Source organism: Odontesthes bonariensis, chromosome 3, assembly GCF_027942865.1.
Source record: "Odontesthes bonariensis isolate fOdoBon6 chromosome 3, fOdoBon6.hap1, whole genome shotgun sequence".
Lineage (NCBI taxonomy): Eukaryota > Metazoa > Chordata > Actinopteri > Atheriniformes > Atherinopsidae > Odontesthes > Odontesthes bonariensis.
In genome coordinates this window covers 41,798,859-41,820,220 of record NC_134508.1, presented here as the reverse complement: position 1 = coordinate 41,820,220, position 21,362 = coordinate 41,798,859, and the positions used below count along the sequence as shown (strand labels likewise).

At 40.8% G+C, this 21,362-nt stretch overlaps 1 protein-coding gene across 6 annotated transcripts in view; it reads left to right on the top strand.

Annotated features, from left to right (window-relative positions):
• The window catches only part of setd5 (SET domain containing 5), a 48,408-nt gene that overhangs the window by 15,351 nt on the left and 11,695 nt on the right, over positions 1 to 21,362 (top strand). For 3 of the 6 annotated variants that reach the window (XM_075461848.1, XM_075461844.1, XM_075461845.1), the window contains exons 2-16: positions 10,763 to 11,011; positions 12,103 to 12,205; positions 12,608 to 12,858; positions 12,956 to 13,014; positions 13,166 to 13,353; positions 13,644 to 13,682; positions 14,520 to 14,810; positions 15,496 to 15,644; positions 15,801 to 15,918; positions 16,042 to 16,151; positions 16,266 to 16,515; positions 16,745 to 16,825; positions 16,933 to 17,094; positions 17,183 to 17,554; positions 17,691 to 17,951. In XM_075461848.1, the coding sequence (XP_075317963.1) occupies positions 10,941 to 11,011; positions 12,103 to 12,205; positions 12,608 to 12,858; positions 12,956 to 13,014; positions 13,166 to 13,353; positions 13,644 to 13,682; positions 14,520 to 14,810; positions 15,496 to 15,644; positions 15,801 to 15,918; positions 16,042 to 16,151; positions 16,266 to 16,515; positions 16,745 to 16,825; positions 16,933 to 17,094; positions 17,183 to 17,554; positions 17,691 to 17,951 (2,505 nt within the window). In that variant the 5' untranslated portion in view covers positions 10,763 to 10,940. The remainder of the gene's footprint in view (positions 1 to 10,762; positions 11,012 to 12,102; positions 12,206 to 12,607; positions 12,859 to 12,955; positions 13,015 to 13,165; positions 13,354 to 13,643; positions 13,683 to 14,519; positions 14,811 to 15,495; positions 15,645 to 15,800; positions 15,919 to 16,041; positions 16,152 to 16,265; positions 16,516 to 16,744; positions 16,826 to 16,932; positions 17,095 to 17,182; positions 17,555 to 17,690; positions 17,952 to 21,362) is intronic. The other 3 variants (XM_075461850.1, XM_075461847.1, XM_075461846.1) reach the window with 2 other exon arrangements.

Below are 21,362 nucleotides of genomic sequence, written 5' to 3'. Positions count from 1 at the left end.
GGAGAACACCTTTTTGCCAAGTTCAGAACGGACCTAGGGGATGGCTAACGTGATGTAGTCCAGGGACCGGAGGCTACGATCAGACTGTTTTTGTGCCATGTATGTGGACAAATAGTAGGGGAGTAGTCCGATGATGGATTTATAGACAAATAGATACCAGTGGGTGGTTCTGCGCATGGAAAATGAAGACCAGTCTGTGAGAGAGTACTATGTGCAGTGATGTGTGAGGGGTTTACAACCAGTTATGAATCTCAAAGCTCTGTGATATGCCGCATCCAGTAGATGTAGGGAGTGAGCAGAGGCATTCATATAGGCTAAACATCACCGTAATCCAGGAGTGGTAAGAAAGTGGCCGCAACAATACGTTTCCTGGCATTAAAAGAAAAGCAGGCTCTATTTCTAAAGAAAAACCCCAGCTTTAACTTAAGTTTCCTCAGTAATTGTTCAATATGGCATGTAAAAGAAAGGCTATCATCCAATGTGATGCCTAGGTATTTATAAGTGGTCACAGACTCAATAGGGGTACCCTGAGCAGATATAATACAGGGTAGAACAGCAGGCACCTTCTTTTTATTTGAAAAGAACATAGACTTGGTCCAAAGACGGAACCTTGCGGGACATCATTTGTGGTGTTTAGGTACCTGGAGCTAAGACCATCGGACTGCACACTCTGCTTACGGTCGGAGAGGTAGTTAGAAAACCAGCCAACAGCATGGTCTAACATTCCAATGGCAGACAGTCGCTGACATAATATACTCTGATCGACTGTGTCAAATCCCTTTGAAAGATCGATTAAAAAGAGCAACACACTATTTCTTGGCATCCATGGCTTCCACAATATCATTTATCACCTTAATGGCAGCAGTTGCTGTACTATGCTGCTTCCTAAAACCCGACTGAAAAGGAGATAAAATATTGTTCAGGCTAAGGTAATCCTTGACCTTAGGCTGGAAACATTCCGCATCACATACAGAACTCCACAAACTTTGTGAAGAGGATCCAACATCTGAAACTAATTCCAAGTGAAACTATTGTGTCCCGTGATGTGACCTCACTTTTTACCTGCATACCGATTTCAGCAGCGTTGGAAACCGTCAAGGAAACGGCTGCAGGAAGATGACTCACTGAACGACAGAACCAACTTCACTCCTGATCAGATCTGTGCCCTGTCGCCTCTCCACCACCTATTTGAAATACGATGACTGTTTCTACAGGCAGTAGCACGGCTGTGCCATGGGATCTCCTGTGTCCCCCATTGTGGCTCATCTTTATATGGAGGAAGTGGAAATCACTGAGCTCATACAAAGGAACAACACCAACTGGTTCAGATATGTGGATGACACCTGGATGAAGATCCAAACTCTGGATGTGGAGTCTTTCATGTGTGGAGCACATCAACTTAGTGGACAGCAACATCAAGTTCACGAGGGAGGATGCCTAAGACCACAGACTGCCATTTTTGGACTGTGCTGTCCAAAGACAAATGGACCAAACCACACTGATGGAGAAGCTAAGAAGAACAGCTGCAAACATACAGTAATTAGGACGAGTTGGTACTTTGCTGCAAAGGTAATTCATGTACTTGCATTTTCGATCATTGGTATTGGATTAGAGAAAACAGAATACCTTAATTTTCCTATTGCTTACATCCATGTCCTGGTCGCTTCTCATCTGGCTCCTTGGTCACTGCAGTGCACCATTGTGATCATAGTGCATCACGCTACAATACTAAGTCTCTGTGCTTGAAGCAGAGAGGAAGTTTCATACACAGAAAATAATAGTTAGAAAGATGGATGGATACTTTATTAATCCCGAGGGAAATCCAAATAAAATAATTAAAATAGTTACAAACATTGCTACACTCCTTGGAGGTACTTTTTTTTCTTTTTCTTTTCCAAAGAAAAATCAATGTTAAAATTGTCTGGTCAAAAAAGTCTCTGTTGGTAAGTCCAGTTAGTGATGGGGCTGATCCAGGGGGCTAATGTACTGTGTGTGTGTGTGTGTGTGTGTGTGTGAGTGAAAGAGAAAGGGGAGGGGACTGAATTGATGAACTGCACAAAGCCAACATTTGTAAGGAAAACCTGAAATGTTTTTACTATAAAAGTGTAACATATAGTTGACCAGTTGTTTCAAACTGTGACTGCTGGTTGACTAAAGAGTTTTGTTTGGGGCAGCCTTACGTTGCGTTCAGACTGGACGCTGTGCGAATTTTCGCGTTGCGTTACTCGCGCAAGTTTTGCCGCGGGTGTAGTTGAATTTACTTGCGTTATTCGTGCGAGTAAATAACGAGCGAATTTTCGCTCAAGGGGCTATTTGGCGCCATTCCCTCCATTTCATTCTCTCATCAACCATGGCTGATATAAGTACCATCGCGTCCTTGTACCTGCTGTGGCAGTCCGAGATTCGTCGGAAACGCACACGCCGTCGTGTCTGGGTCAGTGACATCATCCAGAGGTGCACTCAGCTCGGAGAATTTCACCGCCTTCTCCAGGAGTTGCGTCTGGATGACAGCCGCTTCCAGCGGTATTTCAGGCTCACCAGGACCCATTTTGATGACCTGCTCGGGAGGATCGGTGCCGTGATCTCTCGGCAAGACACCAACTACAGGCGCTCCATTTCAGCTGCGGAGCGCCTGTCCATCTGTCTCCGGTGAGTGGCAGATAAATCAATTAAAAAGATCCCGGGACGCATGACGTCACTGTCGTCCAGAGTCTCAAAGCTGATAGGCTGTCGTGACGCGAATATTTTGCCAAAGTTGGATTTTCTGAGCTCGCTCGAATTTGCGTCTTGTCATTCGCGCGGCGGTATTTGCGTCATTCGCGCCGCCTCAAAACCGTCATTCGCGCAGCCGGCTCGAATTCGCGTCTTTGCATTGACTTTGTATGCAATCACGTCGTGCGAAAAATTTGCACCGCGTCCGGTCTGAATGCACCGTTACACTTTAGGTTACAGTTGGGCTTTTTAACAGTAGCTTAACATGTACAGAATGATCTGAAACTTTGGTATGAATAAAACTAGGCAGAATTTCCCAATTTTATTAATAGCGATACATAATTATTATTTTTTTTTTTTTTCAGCCAGCTTGCATCGTGATGGGTAAAGCAAAAAGAATACACAAATGCAAATTTTTATATATATATTCACCCTACCGGAAACAGGATTTGTATCCCCACCCCACTATGACTGGTGTGCAGTTGGTGAGAGGCTGGGGTAGCTTGTGGCTGTGAAAAAAAAAAAAAAGAAAGATGGTTGTTCAGGGTTCTAGCTAGGATGAAATTATAGCGTAGTGGTGTAGGCGAGGGAGCAAAGCGACCAAACCCAGGGGGGATGGTGCGGACCCCCCTTCCGCGATGCGGAGATTTTGGAAATTTTATGTAAAAATTGGCCATTCTAGGGGTACCCAAAGGGAGAAATTGTACTTTAAAAACAATAAAGTCTTAATGGGAGATGTTCCCATCTTTGCTTTTGGCAGTGTGTTACCTTCATAACGGACCTTGTCAGAAGACATTAAAACTTAGACTCCTAGTGGAAACCTGGCTTAGCCTACTATTTTTTTCTATAAATGACAATGACAAACGAACCGTACTCATTGATCAAATACTGCAGCTTAACATTCAAGATTCCATATACTGGCCCTCATTTATCAAACTTGCGTAGGTCGTGTGTACGTTCTTTTCTGCGCAATGGTTGGCATTTATCAAATCCATCGTGAGCGCAGGAAAGATGAAATCGCCACGACAGGTCTGAAGCCGTGTAGGCTATACGCACTTTTCCATTTTGACTTGCGGTGACTGCAATAGCATACATAAACAGCAGCGTCACTAGTGCGTGCCTCATGAGTCGCAACAAATCCCTAGGTTAAAATTACAGACTTATCACTTCAAAGAAGGCCCATGTTTTATTTGACTTCAACATAAATATAAACATAAACGCAAATTAAATAAATAAAAAAATTAAACAAGTACAACTCCGTAATTGGAAGAGTGATGGCTCATTATTCAACCGCCTATTTAAGAGGTGATTCTAGCGGCGCGGTAATGGCGAAACGATGGCAGATCTGGCTTTGTTAGAAGACCTGAACGCGCGCATCAGGCAGGATTTCTTTCGGGAAAATGATGAGTGGCTTATGAGCCGTACAGGAGAGGCGCTTTAACACTGCGCATACGCAAAGACGTAGCTCCGATCAGGCCAGCCACCCTCTCCTCCAAGGCACTCAAATCCAAACCTGGATCGGCGCTTCCCCCCCCCCCCCCCCGAAGTAAAACATCGTTCAATTTTAGATTTCATTTAATCTGGAGTTTATCACATTTTATTGACCATCACAGTAGGGGAAAATACATAACTCGTCCGGTCTGCGATTTACATCGCCAACGCTGTTGACAGCGTTTCTTTTGCCGCCTTTCGTCTATCCATGTCGCAAATTAAGACGAATTTCAGCTGCCGGATTTATCAACAGCCGCTCGGTCTTACGATGGGATTGGTGTGGTACGCATGTTCTGTAAATCTCACTTGAGCCTCTGCGTACGACGAGTTCTCCGCTCATATCAACGATGCTTTCTACGACGGCTTGATAAATGAGGGCCACTGTGTTTTCATGCATGCTGCATTTGATTTCAAATAGGGACCTGTTAAAATTACATTTATTATTCTATGAATGATTTCTGCCGAATCCCCTTATGTGTGCGCGACTTCTGCGTTTGTGAGTAACCATGGCTACGAGCACTCTTTTACTTCAGCTGCTGCGAGCCGCTGAGCGCCTACTGTTTCCTCTGCAGTTGCACTAACTACTGCGCAACCTTTCTTGGCTGTCATCGTCAAAAACAGTAGGGTAAAGCCTAGGTATGACAACAAGTAGGACAGAGAAAGAGACAGAGCATTTGTGGTTGCTTTATTCCATCATCTTTCGTGGAGAGGACTGTTTTCTGTTCTTTTCTCGAGCGCCAAGTCAACTGCACGTTCAGCTTAAATGATAACCTGATCAGCTCATCACATATTGTATGTAAGAAGCTTTGAAAAAGCACAGCAACCTTGACCGTTTTTGCTTACTTCAAATAGGGACGGGTTAAAATAGGCTACAGCTATTCTAACATGATTTCTGCCGAATCCCCTTACATGTGCGCTTCTGCATGTGTGAGTAACCATGGCTACGGAGCACTCTTACCAGAGATTCTAGGAGCCGCGGACGCGGAGTGCCTCTGCCTAGAGCTACAGTTTCGTCTGCGGTTGTACTGACAGGAAGCGCAACCTTTCTTGGCTGCCATCGCGAAAAATGTGTCAAGTTTGTCAGAAAGGTGAAAATGGCATTGATCTGGCGTTATTGTACAAATAAATACAGACAAAATGCCGTTACGCTGTATTGAAAATAAGCGTAGCGGTCCAAAATTATAGTGTAGCGGGCCGTGACGCAAGTTTGCGCTAGCTAGAACCCTGGGTTATAGAAACTGCCAAAGGTTCCTACAGTGCGAATGTGGCTATTGTCACTTAGCTGATTCCGCTATACTGACCTAATTTGTGGATGGCCACAGAGATGTGGGGCTGAGACGTTTGTTTGTCATGTGTGGAATATGAGGAGGAACAGCAGCCGGTGAACTACGATGCCTTTTTTTTTTTTTTTTTTTTTTTTTTTTTTATGTCTCTAAGGTGCAACTGATATATGAAAGAGGCTTGTGTAAGTTCCTTTGTACCCCACTTGGCTTCACGTACTATTGAATATTGAGCAGCACTACAGCTGTCAAGGACATTAGTGAGTAAGAGAGAGGGAACTTGAGGCATTCTTTCTTACAACTGATGAACAACTCTTGAAAATATGAGTATAGTCAAAAAGTACATGAAAAAGTTTTGACCCTCCTTTCAGTCCGACTCCTAGGTTTTGATTTTTTAGTTTTAAGTAGTGCTGGAACAGGATAACATTAATGCCCTGGCAGTGGCAATGAGCTTTAATTTTGTATTTGCTTTGATAACAATGTTTAAGTTGAGAATTACACTAAATATTTTATTTAACTGCTAACTACACCAAAATGCTAATGTTAAAAGTGTGTTTGCACAACAACTGTTATGGCACTTTCATTCATATTGCAGTACATTTAAAATAAAACTAAATGCTATACACTACTTTTGAATTCATTTTTGGATTTTGCGTACATATGCCATTAATCGTGATTAATCAGGGAAATCATGTGATTAATTAGATCAAAAATTGTAATCGTTGCCCAGCCCTAGTTTTAAGCTTTTCATTTCTATGAACCCTAAATAATCTTACAGAAATGATCAATCAGTTAGCATCAGAACTCCGACACCAAACTTTAAACCATAACCAGATGAGGGGGAAAAAACTACAAAATATTACAATCTAATTTAATCTGAGTTTATTCTTAAAGATTCGCAGGCTTTATTTTACTGCAGTCGTTCTGAGACGGCTGAGTGATGCTTTTTACACTTGTTTGCAAATAAATTGCTGAGTTGGCATTAAGCGCAGCAAGTGTGTCTGAGGTAATACAAAGAGGTTTAAAAGTAAGTAGATGGTATTGTTTGCCTCAGCTTGTGTTTTCTTGCTTGGTTAATGTAAAACTTGATGGTTGGTTTTGTGGTTACGGTTAGACAAATACGCTTCTTTGGGCATTTGTGAAGCAAAAAAATGGTAAGCAAATAAAAGCAAAAACCATTGAGTTGGATTTAAATTTGACAAAATCGGTACTAAAAGGTGTACGGGGTTCTTTGTTTTCCAAAATCAGTAAAGACGAAAACACTGAATGCATTGGCATTTGCAAATTGTTATACTTGCAATGTCTTTTCTACACAAACATTCAAGCAGAGAACTAAAAGGATTTCACATACACATATGTAGACAGGCACATATGTCTATGATTGCACAGTGTCCACCTGTGTCCAAACCTTCACAACACTTCCAGTACAGTGAGATTACAACAGCCCCCTCAGTCTACACCCACACACATTGTTGCTCTGGAAGGCAGGATATGATATTTATAATATATCTGCCCTTCTTCTGAAATGTGCCGGTCAAGCTGCACTCTGAGCTGAAACGGAGGAAAATAGAGAGGATGAATAGCTGGCAAATCTATTGGTCTAAGCTTAATCACAAATGGCATATAAGGCTAGGGAGAGGTCATCTCTCATAGCCAGTTTTATTTCTCACTCAAATGTTTGGCCTTCAAACATGTTTTTCCTAAAAATGTTGGTATACATTGTTAGCCAGCTTCTTAGGTCTGAATCATTAAGCATGGGTATCTAGGTACAGATTCCAGACTGGTCAGTAAAAATATATTGACAAGGTCAGGTGTCAGTACTTTGTCTTCAACTTATTGAATTTACTTATATTTTAAGCTATTGTTATGAAATTTTGGCATACCACAAAATGTAGTCAAGGAACCCCAGAGCTCAACTGGTGGAGCAGGCACTCAATTTGCAAAGGCTGGAACTCCTTGACACTGCTGGCTCAGGTTCAAGTCCCAGCTTGTCATGTTCTGCTGCATGTCATCCTCTCTCTCTGTGCACCACTTTCTGTCAAGCAACTTAAAAAAAAAATTTTTTTTAAAGGTCACTAGTTCTTTAAAGAAATGTGGTTTAACACAGTCATTAGTATCCATTTTAATGACATCTCTTAATTTTTGTTTATCATAGCTCACAGGTTTGTCCCCCAAAAAAGGTAGTCGTTTGTGGGAAGTGGCTTAGATTCTGTTGGTACTTGGTGTTTTAATGATTGTATCAATACTGTGTTTTTCATTTGTAAATGAACAAATACTGTCTGATAAGATAGCCACCTTTTTTAAGTTGAAAGTATTTTTGAGATGTTTAAAAATGGAGAAGAGGGTTAATGACCTCAAATTTGGTGCATAAAATGGGATATATTGTAATTCATTTTTCAGATAGTTTTATTAGTATAACCTCTGTCCAGTCCTCTGAGCATTTTATTGTTAGATTTCATAAGGGAGAAAAAGCTGTACAATCTAGTGCAAGTGTAAAGGTAATTATTTTCAATTCCAACAAAATTACAATATTGATTTTATATGTTGTCAATTAGGTTTTAGAAAAATTCCAATAAGAAAAATGTAGCCTAATAAGTGTAGCTATATTGAACAGATAAATATGTATTTAATGAATCTCTCATTAAGAAAAATTAAATGTCTTATTTAGGGCTGTGACTCGATTAAAATTTTTAATCGAGTTAACTACAGGCTTTGAAATTAATTAATCGAAATTAATCACATTTTAATCGCATATACTTTATCCTTTAGAAAATTAACATTTTCAACAATATTTCAACAAACACAGAACATATCCCTATTTGAAATCTGAATGTAGCATGCATGAAAACACAGTATATAGAATCTTGGATGTTAAGCTGCGTTGGGCCCCCGTTAGCTTCCACGCTAGCTGCTACATGTTTAGCGTTGAGGTGATATTTGAGGCTTGATACGCTGCGGTGATACGCGAATTCCTTGTTGCATAATCTGAACACAACCACGCTCTTGTCGACGCTTCCATCCGTCTGTATTTAAAAAATAAATAAATTATAGTGTGCGATTAAAATGCGTTATTTTTTTTTAACGGGCTAATGTGTGTGTAGTTAATTAATCGAAATTAACGCGCTAAAGTCCCAGCCCTAGTCTTATTGTTTTACAGTATACTAATTCAACCATTACCTTATAGCATTGGGGCAGTAGTACATATAAAAGTATATATAGTATATATAAAATTAAGTAGCTGGAAGAGAGAGTTTTGCTGTAAAGAGAGGGTCTCCTTTGTTGTTCATCTCATTTGTAGTCCCTCCTCCTTGGATTTGGCTCCAAAATGGCCTCTGTCCCACTGAAGTAAAGACTTTGTTGAGTCTACTGGTAATTTGAGCCTGGTTTTCTTGCCCAGAGAAGTGAATAAGGAAGAGTAGGATGTGAAAGGGTGGGGAAGGAGTGAAGGGGAAAAGCAGCTTTTCTTCTTTAGATGGAATTTACCTCCTTAGTTTTCCATCTGGTCTTTTCAGACCTGTAAATCCCTTTTTGAGTAAGTTAGGAGCAAGGTGGCTATTTTTGGGAGGCTGTAATCATCTATACAGATGCTCGGCAGCCAGTGGTTTTTGATAATGCTGTAAATGACACACCCACTGTTCACTCCAGGCCATCTAGATATGTTATATTCTCAAATTAAACTTTCATGTGCCATTAATTTGAACTATATTTGTCTGTGTCATGAAGTCTTAACTGATGGCAAAAATCCAGAAAGTGTTTCTCTTTGTGTCCTCATCTGTTCATCATTGTACCTAATATAGTCAATTTGAGTTGCCAATGAAAGTTCAGCTTGCTAACATTTATTGTTACTACGTACGATGCTTATTCAGCTAGATGGGGTTGACATTTGCTGTTTGACTGTTAGGACACATAGACACATTGACCTTGACATTATTGAAAGTCTCTGCCTTGCTGTGGTTGCCTGGGTGCTGGAACACAAAGCAGCACTCTTTGTATCCAGGGGACCATTACAGAAATGCCATGCATCCTGTTGCTGGTCATCCAGGCAGCTCTCTCTTTTAGTATGTTGTTGTTTATTTGTCATGAAAGACAAGTTTTGCTTTTATATACTTGCATTGTGGTGAATCTAATCCGCCTTGTGTCTGTGAGGTAACATATTTAAACGTTTGCCCAGGGGATGACCTTGCTGGAAGATGAGTCCTGTCCTTGACATGTGAACAAAGCACAGAAATGTTTTTCCTATTTACAAGGTTACAGCCTCAAGCTCTGCTTCTGCTTCTGATTCATCAAGAAAGTAGGCAGGGCTGGAGGACAGTGAAGAAAAAAGAGAGAATAACAGAGAGCAGAGTGTGGGTCAGTGTCTCGACACAGTGTGGTCACATGACAAAGAGGGCTGGGCTTCATGGTAAATGAGTCATCCCTCCAGGTGTCTTGGAGGAGAGCGCCTCCTGTTGGTTCTCTTTCTTACCACACCAAAGCTGTTCAATTCCTGGTTAAACCCCTTGGAACAAAATGAAAGCTCTCTGTTGCATTAAAAAGCCTTCATCGTCAACATTAATCAGTATCTTTGGATTTTAAGATGTGTGTACGGAGGGCTTTCTGTATAGCATAGGGTTATGAGGTCATGAGAACTTTCTCTCAGAATATTCACTATCTTATGACTTTCATTATTAGATTTTAAGGGACAGAGAGAAGGCCCCCTTCTACTTGTGCAACTTTGGAGAAAAAATCATTGTTACCTATTTTGAGCACAGGGTTGAATATGTGTTAAAACAAAAAAAATACATTTTATTGCAAGAATAATTTAGTATGATTTCAATTATAATTCTTGGAAAAATCTGAATCTGCCAAAATCATAATCAGCTGGTGAGACCTCAAAAAATAAATGTTGATCAGAATGAGTCAAGAAAATACTGCATTTAATGTATCGTTACCTGCCTCCTGTGTGCTCTAGATAGATACTCATCTATCATCTAAGTGCATTTCCAAATACATGTGTATATATTTTTACTGTGAATAAGAAAAATCTCTGAAATCACTGCAGTAGGTCCTATTTTTCACTACCTCAGTCTGTGTTTACAATATGTAATAAAAATCATAACCTCAGTTAATGTATTTCAGAATAAATCCTAAACTTATTAATTGCACAACTAAAAATTAGTTCAGCGAAATGCAGTTGTTTTTTTCTTCTTTAATCTGCTGGTCTTTATCGAGGCTATGTATCTGTGTAAAAGAGATTTTTTTTTTTTTTTAACATTTTACCCTATTTTTTCTCTTTTCAGATCCCCGATGACCTTGAGCCGTGGGCTACGGCTCTGCGGCACCCCACCTCTGGAGTGGTCTGTTGCTATAGTTTGGATCTTCTGATTCTTCTCCTTTTCTTCCCCCATCCTGTCCCTCCTCTTCCCCTCCCCCTCCTCCCCCTTGTCCCCCCTCCCATGCGTCGCTGTGCTGGACGTCATGAGCATAGTAATTGCGCTGGGAGTCACTACACCTGAAACGTCTTACTCAGATATGGCTGCTGGATCAGAGTAAGTAGTCACTACCTGGTGCATGAAACTCAAATTGTGGTCAAATTATGTTTTTCCCCAACTTAGAATTCATTTTTGTTGTCGTTCCTATTCATATTACCCAGTGTTTTACTCTCAAACTTTCTTAAATCTTTGAAAGCTGTAACTTTGCTGAAATGGAGTACAAGTCACTGGTACACAAATTTCAGAAGCACCAGCACCAGTCTACCAATGCCTGTCAGATTTCAGATGCAATGGATAATGATTAATAGATTTCTTAAGCTACACTTCTTGTAAAGTGTACCTTGTAAATAAAGTAATTTCATGTGAAGGATTTTGTTTAATTTGATCTTGTTGCATGTAAATGCAGAGATGTCATTACTTTAGGCCATTGCATCCTGCAATGATTATTTAGTAAATTTAAGCCTCCACAAATCTTTACGAAACCAAATTAAATAAGACATCCACCAATTTTTTTTTTTAAGTGAATGGTTAGTTTATCTTGTAGTTTGTTGCACGTTTATATGATGTGACTATCAGAACAAACAGATCCTTAAAACCATTAAAACTGTTTTTCCACATCATACCCAAGATGTTGAGAAGTGTCTGAGGAAATGTACTCGGACAGCCTAAGTAAGATCAGTTGCTGCTTTTCTGTAGTATGCGTGTTTACGTGACTGAGATATGGTGAAATGCAGTTGGCCTCTCTCTTCCCCTTTTAGTTTCCTCCACTCCTCCGTCATGTTGGTTTATTCTTCTACCAGAATACAAACACTCTCAGTGCAGTGATTTAAAGGCCCTAGGATTTCCATGGAACATTTTGTAATTTAAATTCTTTTGCCATTTAGGATTGCTGTAGAATTTGAGTTTACAGGACAGGATAAACATGGTTGTTCAGTCTCTATGAGATCTACTACAGGGCAAAGAAGTTGCATAACGTAATGGCAGCCCACATTCCATTTCTTATTCCTTTTTTCTCAGGGTGACTAGTAACTGCAGAGTCTTAGTGCCATCTAGTGACTGAACATTTGTTTATGTAAGAGATTTGGATCATAATATGATTTTTGAATAAATGTGTTTGTGTGTATGTGTATTTTTTTTATTTTTTTCAGCCCTGAGTCAGTTGAAGCAAGTCCTGCAGTGAATGAAAAAACCTACAACAACCACAGCTGTGAGAGTGCACAGAATCATGGGTATCGGGGACTACCATATGCTGTGAGTTCATAAAGCTTTTATTTTTATTTTTTAATTATAATCTATTTTATCAGAGTATGTTACATTTTATGACGTAAGTATTACTCTCTTTTCATATTATAAGATGGCTACAATTGAGTACATTATAAAAGTTAAGATGCAAGCTGCATTTAGTCTATCCAATCTCTCATTTTTTCTTTATCTTTGCTTATTGGTCTGTTAAAATACTGCAGTAAACATAATTCTAAGGATTAGTCGTACCTATAGTTTCAGTACAAGTGTCTTTCCTGCTATTGTTCTTTTATATTGGGACTTTTTTCGTTATTAACAAAACTGTTTCACATACCTGTTTTTTTTTTGCCCTCATTTTCATTTGTCTCCATTTTCCGTTTCCCTTTTTGCCTGAACACCCGTTGTTTGAAGATGCAACAGTCTTCCGTTGTGTGTTGTCAGGATCACAACTATGGCGCGCCCCCTCCCCCAACCCCACCTGCCTCCCCGCTCTCCCAAACCATCATTCCCCGCATGGATCTCAACAGCGTGGTACACCATTCCTGCTATTACAAAACTCCTGAGGACAACTCGGCCGACAGTGACAGTTCCTCAGAGGAAGATGAGGCTGTGCCCAGTTGGTGCCACTGCAGCCAGACACTGGACGGCTTGGTTGGCTGCAGGTGAGAAATTTGAACGTTTATCAGGATCCTTAAATATAACACAATATATAACACAACTATTGTCCCTCACCTTTACTTCAATTCTATTGTTATGCAGGGAACTGGACAGGAGGAAAGGAGCAGAGTGCCAACATAGAAAAACTGAAAATGTCTCAGGTAAAGTCATTAATTAACACCAAACTGTGGTTTAAAAAGTACAATTTAAACATTTATTTATTCTCTGATGTATGTAATTGTTGTGTGCATGTGTAACTTTGTGTGTTTATGTAGCTTTGTGTGTATAAACATTTTTTCTGTATTTTCATAGCTGGTGAGAGCAGTGCAACAGAGAGTGGTGATGAAGAGGTGTCACCTTCTACCATCTCCTATACTGCTACCCAGCATACGCCCACCAGCATAAAACTCACTGTCAACCGAGTTAAAAGAAGCAAATCCAAAAAGAGGAAGAAGAGCACAGAGAAGGTCCGTGGTGCACCAAAGGAAAAGAAAGTTAAGGTATGCAAATTGTTAGATATGCTGTAGATGATTATTAGTGTTCTAACAAAAAAAAGTTGTTATATTTAAGAGTATTTAATTGCTGCAAAATCAAACGTGAATTTAAAGGTTTTTTTTTTTTTTTTTTTTTTTTTTTTTACTTTTTACAGCTATTTTGACAGATGGAGAATACTTCAGTATTGTTTTTTATTCATTTTTATTTATATACCGCCAAATACAACAAATGTCATCTCAAGATGAATAGTTCTTATCGTCTATCTTTTTACAAGGGGTTATTTTCCATCTTTCAGGCTTTTAGAGAGGGTTCTAGAAAATCAATGAGGATGAAGGTAAGATGGAAATTAAGCTTAAAGTTTTGTGAAGTTATACCTCAGGTAGGGCTGCACAATTATGGAAAAAATCATAATCACGATTATTTGGATCATAATTGAAATCACGATTATTAATCACGATTATGGAACAACGATAAACAACTGAATTTTATTGCACTTCTTTCCAAAAAAAAACAAAACAATTTTCAGTGCAGAATGTAATTTAAAATCACGAAATGAAATCTAGCTAAGAATGTACTATGTAAGGAATAAACAAAATAAAACTGAAATGCAATTATTATTGCACAGTCTTTGCACAACACCTGCTTTTGTTGGACTTCGCTAGCCCTGAATCCGAAGTAACTCCACACAGCCGAAATTGAGCCCCTTCGAGGGACGAAGGGGCACCAGAGAGACCGGCTGTGGGCTTACCTTCTGCCGCAGCTTCAGCTTGGCTCTCGGTCATTTCAATCATCCTCACCACCAGTTTTGTCTTCCCTTATATCACTACTACTCTGCTCTCACCACTTGAACTTGACACCACTGCTGGCTGCACTAATGAGGAGCTGCGCGCTTAACTTGCTTGTGGATCAGTTAGGCGGCGTAACGAATAGGTCCATGTTCGCCCCCTGGTTGTTGGCGGACTACTGGTTAAATGCTTGCATGCTAGAGTATAATGCAACTGAACCCGCATTAAGAAAATGAATGTAAAATTTTTTTTTCATTTTTCATAATCATCGCAGCCAAAAACGCGATTTTGATTAAAATTCGATTAATTGTGCAGCCCTAACCTCAGGCATGTTTTTCTCTCTCTATAAGACAAATTCTTTATGCAACATCCTTTCTCTCGTCTAGAACTCTACCACAGAGGCTAGCGTGCTGGATGAGAATACAGCAGAGGGATGGGAGAGCAGGATCCGCCAGTGGACAGACCAGTATGAGGAAGCTTTGGCTAACCAGTATAGCGCTGATATCCAGATGCTTCTCCAGCTTCACAGCTCTGCCAGCTCCACTGTCTCAAAGGTTGAAAGTAGCACCAGAACGCCTCCTTCCACCACACAGATCCATGCCTCAGTTGATGCCATGGACACCATTAATCGCACTGAGCTGGCCTGTAACAACACAGTGCTGGGCTCTCAAATGCAGGTCAGCTAACCAAATTAAACCTCTTGTTTGGTGTATTTTTTTTCAGCACAACCTCACACCTGTGAGTTTATAGTTCTTTTTTTCATTTTAACATATTGTATTAACACAACGGTCCTAAAATCACACAAAAAACATCAAATCCCAGTAGGAAAAAGTTTGATTTTTCTTTTTTACTGCGGAAACCACAGCTAGCACTTTTCTTAGAATAGTCCTTTAATATACTGGACTATACTATACTGTCTGAATAGACAGTTTTCAGGAAAAAGCATGGCGTAAATGATTTATCATAACTCTGGCTTTACTTTGCCTATCAACACAATTTAAAAACTGGTATATAGTATGAAATCCGCACTTTCAACAGAAGTTGAAACGGACTTAAATCTACTAAAAATAGGTAATTTGATTTGGACACGCCGGCGCATCTGTCGACTCTAGATGGTTGAGGAAACGGTAACACATTAAATGAAGCATCTTACTAAAACCAAATCAGTGTGTTGATAAATGCTGAAAACAAAATGTGGTCTATATGTATTAAGTAACTTGTTTCACCTGTTAAAATTGTGTATAACTGGCTTTGTTGGAATGTGCTACCTGCAAATAAAAGTTGCGTAACAATACCTCAATACTACATGTGTGATATTTTTCAGCACTTGCAAAGAAATCATTTATGATTTGCTGTTCGTAGCTCCAGCTGGGACGGGTAACGCGGGTACAGAAACACAGGAAGATCCTCCGAGCAGCAAAGAACCTGGAACCAGACACACTTATTATTGAATATCGGGGAAAGGTCATGCTTAAACAACAGTTTGAAGTCAATGGGCACTTTTTCAAAAAGTAAGAGGTCACAGTCTGAGTTACTTGGCTACATATACATACACAGTATATACACATGCAGTGTTTTGTCCAGTGACAGATGGTTAAATTAGACAGTATTCTATTGTTGTAACACCTGCTTCCTGTCTTTCATATCTGTTTATCAAATTTTTCCAGGCCTTATCCTTTTGTGTTGTTCTACTCAAAGTTTAACGACGTAGAGATGTGTGTTGATGCAAGGACATTTGGAAATGATGCTCGCTTTATCAGGAGGTCCTGCACACCCAATGCTGAGGTCAGTCATTGAGTTTTTTTTCTTTCTGTTAACTAATTACTTCCATTTTTTGTTTGTTTTCTTATGTCAAGTTGTTTTCTTCTAAGTAATCGTAATTTCAAATCCTTATGCTCCCATTCACAGGTCCGACATATGATTGCTGAGGGCATGATCCATCTATGTATCTATGCTGTCAGTCAAATTACAAAGGACTCTGAGGTCACAATTGGATTTGACTACGAGTTCAACAGCTGGTTAGTCCTGCTTCTTATCTTACACCTCTGCCTTTCAAATCTCTTTTATTCAGCAATGAAGTGCATTTTTTTCAGTATTATATTTCGATTTTTTTTCCCTTACCAATCCACCAGTAATTATAAAGTGGACTGTGCCTGCTATAAGGGCAACCAGAACTGCCCCGTGCAGAAGCACAACCTGAGCCCCAGGGAGAGCTTGCTGAGTCCTCCCTCTCTGCCTCCACCCACCCCTGTTGTTGGCGCGGAAACCCGACGGAGAAAAGCCAGAAGGAAAGAGCTGGAGGGCTGTCTGGCCGGTGACAGCAACCAGACTTTCAACCACCAGCTGGAGGCCAAAGATCTGCATGGAACCAGTGACACAGAGGTTTGTTTAACTCTAGCAGATCCAATTAAATTCTCAAAATATGTCTGATTGAGGTTGAAGATATTTTTATGATGATGGCCTTTGATTGAACTTCATCTAATATTCACAAGACTTCAAATGGAAAATAAAGTGTTATAAAGAGTGGGTTTGTAGTTTTTAATAATATTTTTATCAGCCCTTTTTTTTTGCATGCTAAGTAAGATTTTGTCTTACCTTTGTGTGCAATCAGGAGAGACCGCTGGATGAGACTAAAGTGGAAGGACAGGAAGGAGAGATGGATGAAAACGGGCTTGTCATCTCCAGTAAAAGAGTATGTTTCTGTGTGATTTGTTAACAAAAATAGCCACGTTATTAATTTAAAAGACAAATATTTCAGATCATTGATTGACACTGATTTATGTCTGCTTGTTCATGTAGATGTCAAACAGCCTGGAAAGGAGGAGGAGAAGATTTGGGGGAGCTGAAGTTAAGGATGAGGGTGTGGAAACTGAGGATGGGGCCGGAAACCCCACAGGGAATACCTCTACATCCCAAAGCACTGGAGTGGGGGTCAGCACACGACGCACCACCTATGTCATGGTTAGATAGAAGAAACACATTGCTTCTGTTAACCGTTTTTCATCAGTTGCACTCATTTTGTTTATTTTGTTCATACATTCTCTTACAGGAAGCCCTCCCTACTGAAGAAAAGACCTCATTATCCAACCTCCCTGCCCCACTTGCTCCCACTAAACCTACAAGACCTACCAAGCCGCGGCCCAAAAGTCGAATATCTCGCTACCGGTCAAACTCATCCCAGCGTGCCCGGCGGCAACGCCAACCCCTCGCCCAACAGCCAGTAGCAGCTGCTGCAGCAGTAGCATCAGCACAGACATCAGCTGATCAGTGTGCTACTCTGAACAAGGAGGGAACTCGGGGCCCGTACGGGGCTGAGCATGGCCACGGAGATTGTAATCTGGGAAGTCATATCCTAGATGGAGATGGCCAAGGCCTAAACAGCATAAACAGAGGCAACATGCGCCACCCAAAGACCAAGAAGGTTTGTATTTGTATTTGATACAATGTATTCGAATTTTGCCTGTTGTCCAAAAACTAAAGATTTCTTTCATTTTATTATTATTTTTTTAATGTTCTTGTAATTTGAGTTTTTTAAATTTTTTGGGTAATATTCTTAGTACCTCGTGACTGAGTGGTTAAATGACAAGATCCCTGGAGGGGAGAAGGTCCACCAAGAGGCGCCTGTTGAGTGTCCACTGCGGATAACTACTGACCCCACAGTGCTGGCAACCACCCTCAACATGCTTCCAGGCCTTTCTCACTCCTCATTCATCTGCACCACACCCAGACACTACGTCCGCTTCGGCTCCCCCTTTAACCCTGAGAGGCGCCGGCCCCGTCCACTCCAAATGGATGGCACCTATGGCTGCTACAAAAAGGTAGAAAAGCAACCAGGCATTGTACAGAGTTAAAAAAAAAAAGAACATCTATACATTTTTTAAAAATGAATGGTTTCACCTTTATTACAGTTTGCATGTTCTTAACGATTCAATCAAATACTGAAAAATTAATTTTTTAATGTCTGAAATGCATGGATATTTAACATTTTAATACATGAATCTCCACAGTTGTCTTTGTTGAATAAAATAAATGCTGGTAAAAAAGAAAATACATCTGACATCTATTTCTTTTTTCCTTATATACGCCATAGAACAGGGGTGGCCAACCCACGGCTTCCAAGCCGCATCCGGCTCTTTGTTTGGTTTCATGCGGCTCTTACGTTCATATCAAAATTTGTGTTTGTGGGGTTTTTTTATGTGCGTGGTTGCTTCGTTTGAGTTCAATACGGCAGCGGTCTCCAACGGTTTAACGTCAGACAATATTTTCACAGTGTGGCGGTTAAAATACGACAAAATAAAATAATAAGACCAACACAGACACTGTGTTTTTAGTAAATATAATAATAAACTTGAATCCACTGTGTACTTGTATGTAACTTTATTAGCAGCGTCCTCCTGACGTAACATCCTCTCTGCCTCCTAACGCTCTCTGGTCGCCAGTGTTGTGCGTGAACGAGTTCAAAAGAACGCGTTCATTGAACACGCTCATTTTTTCGTGAACGTTGAACTGAACGCAACACATTTTTTAATAAAGAACTTGAACGTGAATTAGTTCACATTATGTGTCATGAACGGCAGACATCACTGTAAATGAACGTTTTGTTTTCCATTGAAAACTGAGTGACATCTGTTTTCTCTTTTGAAACGCAACGAGAGAAAGTTCCTCCCTCCTGTATTCTCGCTGGTGCCGCTTAAATCATGTATCACCAGACAGAAATGGTTTTGACATAGTGTGCGCAATGCATTGCGGGCAACGTAGTGTCCGGCTGAATAACATACTGGCTTCCGCACGGCTTTACCCGTGATGAATTGCAGCAGAGCGGGGCAGGCATAACAACGCCGCGTAGCAGGCAACGACGAGAGCGCGGAGGGCTGGAGGAGCGAGCGAGCGAGAGAGAGCGCGCTGCAATTAAAAAAAAAAAAAGGCTAGTGGAAGTGATGGCACGGAGACAGACACCGATTCTCCTTATGAACATTTAAAACAATTTTACACTCTTGCAAACCAAGACCCCGACGGCATTTCATATTATATATTCTTTTTTTAAATTAAATGCTGGTAGATTTCATTGCACTAAGTATAGAACTGGTCTACCTTGTCTGTACTGCTGCAAGTTTCATCACCTGGTAAGAAACCCACAATTGCAGTGTCATGAGCAAATGTCTACAATGAGCAGTTTCAAAGAACATATAGTGATTTCTAGCTTGTAGTGTGAAAAAAAGTATTTATTTGAATATCTCACGAAAAAAGTAAAATGAACTGAACTTTGAACTAGTTCAGAATTAAAATTGTGAACTTTGAACGTGAACTGTTCACTTTGAGCATGTATGAACTGAACTTGAACTAGTTCAGAAAAGCTGTGAACTGGCACAACACTGCTGGTCACTATGGTAACGCTTAAACATGCCTTCAAAATGCAGCTTTCTTTTTCTTAGCGGTCACAGTCTCTTCTCACTGGGAACTTACTTACTTACGCCTACCGCCCAACTTTGGGCATAGGCCACGAACAAGTGCTCTCCAGTCATCGCGATCCTGGGCCTTCTTTTCTAGTTGTCCCCATATATAGCCAGACCTCTTCACATCTGCATCTAAGTCACGGCGCCAGCTGTTTCTTGGTCTGCCCGCTTCCTTCTCCCTTGTGGATTCCAGAAGAGGGCCTGTCTTGCTGTGTTTGTTGCAGGTTTGCGAAGGGTATGACCAACCCACTTCCATCGCCTTTGGAGGATCTCATGTTCTACAGGCTGTTGTCTTGTTTGGTGCCACAGCTCCAGGTTGTTGATGGTGTTTGGCCAAAATACTCTTAGGATCCGCCTTAGGCAGGTATTGATGAAGGTCTGGATTTTATTCATGGTGTTGGCTGTTGTCCTCCAGGTCTCCGCGCCATACAGAAGTATAGGCTTTACCATGGAGTTAAAAATCCTGATCTTGGTGTTGCGTGGCAGTTCAGATGATCCCCAGACACTTCTCAACTGGTGGAAAGCTGCCCTTGCCTTTCCAATCCGTACCTTTACATCAGCATCGGTCCCACCCATCTTGTCCACTACACTTCCAAGATAGGTGAAACTCTCCACTTCCTCTAGTGCTTCTCCCTCTAGCCTGATGGGGGATGTGTTGCTGTTATTTATTTTGAGGATCTTGCTCTTCCCTTTGTGTATAGTGAGGCCAAGACGTGCTGAGTGAGTTGCTATGATTGTGGTTTTTTCCTGCATTTGTTGATGGGTATGAGAAAGAAGTGCCAGGTCATCAGCAAAGTCGAGGTCCTCTAGTTGCGACCATGGTGTCCATTGGATGCCATTCCTCTTTTGGGCAGTTGATGTCTCCATTATCCAGTCTATTGCCAACAGGAAAAGAAAAGGTGATAGTAGGCACCCTTGTCTAACTCCCGTTCGTACATGGAAGGCTTCAGTGAGCTGTTGGCCATGCACCACTTTGCAAGTCATTCCCTCATATGTGTTCCTAATGATGTTTGTTATCTTTTCCGGCACACCATAGTGTCTCAGTAGTTTCCAGATGGTCTGTCTATCTACACTGTCAAAAGCCTTCTCATAGTCAATGAAATTAATGTACAGAGGTGAGTTCCACTCCAAGGATTGCTCCAGGATAATCCTTAATGTTGTAATTTGGTCTGTGCAGGACCTACCCTTCCTGAATCCTGCTTGTTGTTCTCTGAGATGTGGGTCGACCATGTCTTTCGTCCTATTTAGGATTTTCTCACTGGGAAGAAGCTTTCCAAACACGTCTGTTTTTGACTCATTTTGCTCGGTTCATGGGTTTAATATCAGCGTCAATGCGTCACGTGACCCGAGACGAGAGCGAGAAGTCGAGAACAGACGGATGTAACGGAGAGAATTCGGTCATTTTTCAAAATAATGTGGCTCTTTGTGGTAACACGGTAAAAAATGCAGCTCTTAGTCTCTGACCGGTTGGCCACCCCTGCCCTAGAACTTGAGATGCACTGTTTAAAGTGATGGTTCGGAGTAGATTCACCCTAGGGTCATTTGAACCGTGACATCCAGCCAAGTAGCCCACCCAAAGTTTTTTCGATCTTGGCTGAACATCAGTTGAGTTACAGAGTTATCCCGAATAGCTTAGTACAAGCGCTAATGCACCCTGGCAGTATCTCCAAAATTACCACACTAAAATCACATGCCATGACACCAAACTTCTACAATAGTACAAATATGGTCTGTACTCACAAAACGATGCATTTTGAAGTTTGTACATAGTCCAGG